Source organism: Thecamonas trahens, assembly GCF_000142905.1.
Source record: "Thecamonas trahens ATCC 50062 unplaced genomic scaffold supercont1.27, whole genome shotgun sequence".
In the NCBI taxonomy this organism is placed as follows: Eukaryota; order Apusomonadida; family Apusomonadidae; genus Thecamonas; species Thecamonas trahens.
Window position 1 is genome coordinate 432024 of NW_013657653.1, and position 3438 is coordinate 435461.

General features: G+C 62.1%; 1 protein-coding gene across 1 annotated transcript; it reads right to left on the reverse strand.

The window, feature by feature from the left end:
* Nucleotides 1-246: 246 nt before the first annotated feature.
* On the reverse strand, nt 247-3174 carry AMSG_11919 (uncharacterized protein; the record flags this gene model as incomplete). The annotated part of the gene is made up of 2 exons (XM_013901858.1): nt 1575-3174; nt 247-1087 (listed from the first exon to the last, which is right to left on the reverse strand). The coding sequence occupies exons 1-2, from the start codon at nt 2960-2962 to the stop codon at nt 247-249; spliced, it is 2229 nt and encodes a 742-aa protein (XP_013757312.1). The 5' UTR covers nt 2963-3174.
* Between the last annotated feature and the right edge of the window lie 264 nt (nt 3175-3438).

The window sequence follows — 3438 nt, forward strand, 5'->3', positions numbered from 1 at the left end:
GGAATCTCGCCTCTTTCCGCATCGACCATACGCCAGACGCAGCCCCGTCTACTGCTGGTCACTCAGTCGGAATCCACTGCTCGACGATCCGCCGTCGCGTTCAGCAGACGTCCCCGCCGGCGACTATGTTCTGCGGATCTCGGCCGTCGAGGTTCCGAACCCGCAAGTCGATACGTCGCTGTTGTACAGGATGTTGTCGTCGATCTTCGTGCCCTGCGCCTCGTGAGCTACACTGCCGATGGCGGCTCAGTTGATGATCACGTTGTCGCGCATGATGCCGCGGCGGTGCTCCGGGTTGCACGTCCCCTGCCCGCACACCGAGTCTGGCGACGTGCCGCCGCCGCCAAACGACATGCCGATGCGGACGCCACCCGAGTGGAGGACCGAGCAGGCGATGAGGTTGCCCTCGTAGATGCCGTCGGCGCCGTTGGACTTCATGAACGTCTGGTACGAGATGGTGTTGCCGCCGTCCTTCCACGCATCGTGGAAGTAGTTGTTGCGGACAATCCACCGCTCGCCACCGTCGATGTTGGCCGGGGTGACCGGCGCTGAGGTCTGGCGCCCGCCGGTGTTGTAGAACTCGTTGTGCTCGAGGAGACAATCGTCAGGGAACTGGCCACCCCCGATGTTCGACTTGATCTGGGCGTTGAAGTTCTTGATGACGCAACGGCGCATGACGAAAAAGTCAGCGTCGCCCTGGACATGGAACGCGTGCTCGCAGTAGTTGTGGTTAGAGCAGGTGCCAGTGATGTCGAGGTCCTCGAAAATCCAGTGCTTGCCAGTGACCACAAAACCCTCGACGTAGTTGGAGGAGTGGGTCCAGGTCATGGTCGAGCCGGGTAGGCCCTGGACAGTGATGGGGTTGGCGGCGGTGCCGTCAGCGTCGCAGGTCAGCCGAGTCACACCAGAGTACGCAAAGGTGGCACCAGCAGCAAGCTGGATGGTATCCCCCGCCGCAACATTGTTGATGGCATTGGTCAGCTCGCTGGTGGTGCTCACCAGAACGGTCGCGGCGTCGGTTGAAGTGCTTGCTAGCAGCAGCGTGGACGCGAGGACGAAAACGAGAAGACCAACGTGTGCCGACATGCTGCGAAAGCGTGCAGAGGTAAGTGTGATTGAGGAAAGAGGAAAAAGGAGAGGGAGAAAGGGAGGGGGAGGGGGGGGGAGGGGGAGCGGGTCCGTACGGGTGCTGAGTCTGTCTGGTACTCTCTGCAGAGAGACGAATGTCGAGCTGGTGGTGTCGTCTTTATGCTTTGCGGGAAGCCGGCCGACAGAGTGAGCGGGTGGGGGGCAACTAGCGCGTGAATGAGTAACGATTGGCAAAGCCGGGAAAACGATGGCGGGTGGAACCATTTTTTTTTGGCACAGGTGTGTATGGGGTGGGGGGGGGGGGAGGGGGACAGCTGTCGTCAGCCGGCGTCTGGTTGCGGCGAGTGACCAGTCCTGCCTGTGCCTGGCTGTGACAGCGGTTGGTAGTCGGCAGTGGTGGGTGTACGAATCAGGTTTGCGAAGTGACGCGAACGCGCCGCCGGATCTTAACGCGCCTGCGACGCTTGCTGGGGTGAGCGGTTGACTTTGAGGCCGGGCGCCGGCGCTTGCGAGTGTGGCCGGGCGTGGCCGATGTCGAGGCCGAGTCGCTTGGCGGGGACTTGCGGGCGAGGCCGAGCTTGAGTTCGGTCGAGCTCCACCAGCCGATGCCAACAGACTCGGGCTCGTCTGTAGCCCAGACGACACGGAAGCGAGTAACGATGTGTGGCGCAACGCGACAGGCACCAAGGGCGTCATCGGTTACGACGACGACGCCGGGGCGACCATTGTTGCGGTCAAAGGCAGCGGGGTCGGGCTTGAGGGGTGGCGACGAAACATCGTGGGCGGTGTTGATCTCATTGATGCGCTTGAGGACAATTTGGTGGAAAAGAGCAATCGACTCCTCGGCGGTGCACCACTCGCATAAGAGCGACTGGCCAGCGGACATGATCATGAGCAGCTCGTTGGCGCCGCGGCGAATCGAGTCACAGCGCACGACCTTGACCGAGTTCCCGTTGTAAAGAGCGTTGTTCATGACCTTCGATCGCGGACAGCGCGGCGAGGAGCGGCTGGTATAGCGCATGACGAGGAGGCGGTGATTGAGCTCCTCGACCGACGGTGCGACGGCGGACACCGCGCTCCCCGAGTGCGGCGAGGTACAGGCATAGAATGGCGCATGGAGGTGCTCCATGCCGACCTCGTGGTCCTTGCGCAGGGCGTGGATGATTTCGGCAACAGCTTGCTTGACTTCGGAAGGCTCGAGCCACCACACGCCGAGTTCGTCGCCACCAAGGTAGATGCGGAAGAGATAGGCGCGACCGTTGAGAACATGGCGGCCAGCCTCAGCGGAAACATCGACGGTGAACTTGCGGTTCTTGAAAGTGGCGGTGATGTCGACAGGCTTGAGCTCGGAGCTCTGCAGCGGCGGATCGACGAGCACAAAGCCGTAGGCGTCGGCGGCCTGGGCGCGGAGCTCGGCAACGGCAAGGACACGGGCGCGGGAAAGAGAGAGATCGGCATTAAACAAGCGAAGGTCGTCGGCACTAGGGTATCTTTTGGGAAATATCACATTGCCGACGGCGATGGGATCGGCCTTGTTGGACCCGGGAGCGGGCAGGTGATTGAGCGAGTTCCTGGCCCGCCGCGCGAGAGCAGCCGGAGTGATTGACCGCGCAAAGATGCCGTTGGACGGCTCGCGGGCAGCTATTTCCGCGGCAGGATCGACAGTGTTGGTGACGGGGAGGGCTCTCAGGTCACGCACAAGCGAGGCCACTTCCTCGCCCTTCTTGGCCCTCATGATGGCGTCAAGCCCATCGTGAGCGTAGCTGTGCAACAGGAGCGAGAGCACAAACTCCTCCTCGTCATTGAACCAGCCCTTCAAGAGCAAGGTACAATCACCATCGCGGAGAGTGCCTATTTTCTGCCAAAACTGCATCTTGCCTGTGTTGGGCTCGATCGGGTGTCTGCCTTCGCGGCCGCGCTGCGTGACCAGCAGCGGGCAGCCGTCGAACTGACGGGCAACCTTCCCCGAGCCGGTGGGGTGTACAACTTCCTAGTGGACGAGATAGGCGCGCGGTTACTGTGGGCATTCTTACGCGACACCTTGGCCCGCTCAGCACTAGCCGCTACCGCACTGAGCGCAAGGTGGATGTCACTGCTCTGCATGGAGGAAGAGGGGTGGGCTGGCGGTTGGCATTGAAGCGACAGCGGGGTTCGAGTACCACGCGACAACACCAATGCCGATCTCGTCGCGTCTCCAGCACGGCAGATGGAGGAGATGGTGCGTGTGGCGGGCGTGCTGCGGCATGGGCTTGTGCTTGCGGTGGATGTGGAGGCCGGGGAGATGGAGGTGGCTGGTGTTTGACGCCGACAGCAAGGCTGTGATTGGAGCTGGCTGGTGAAGCGTGGACG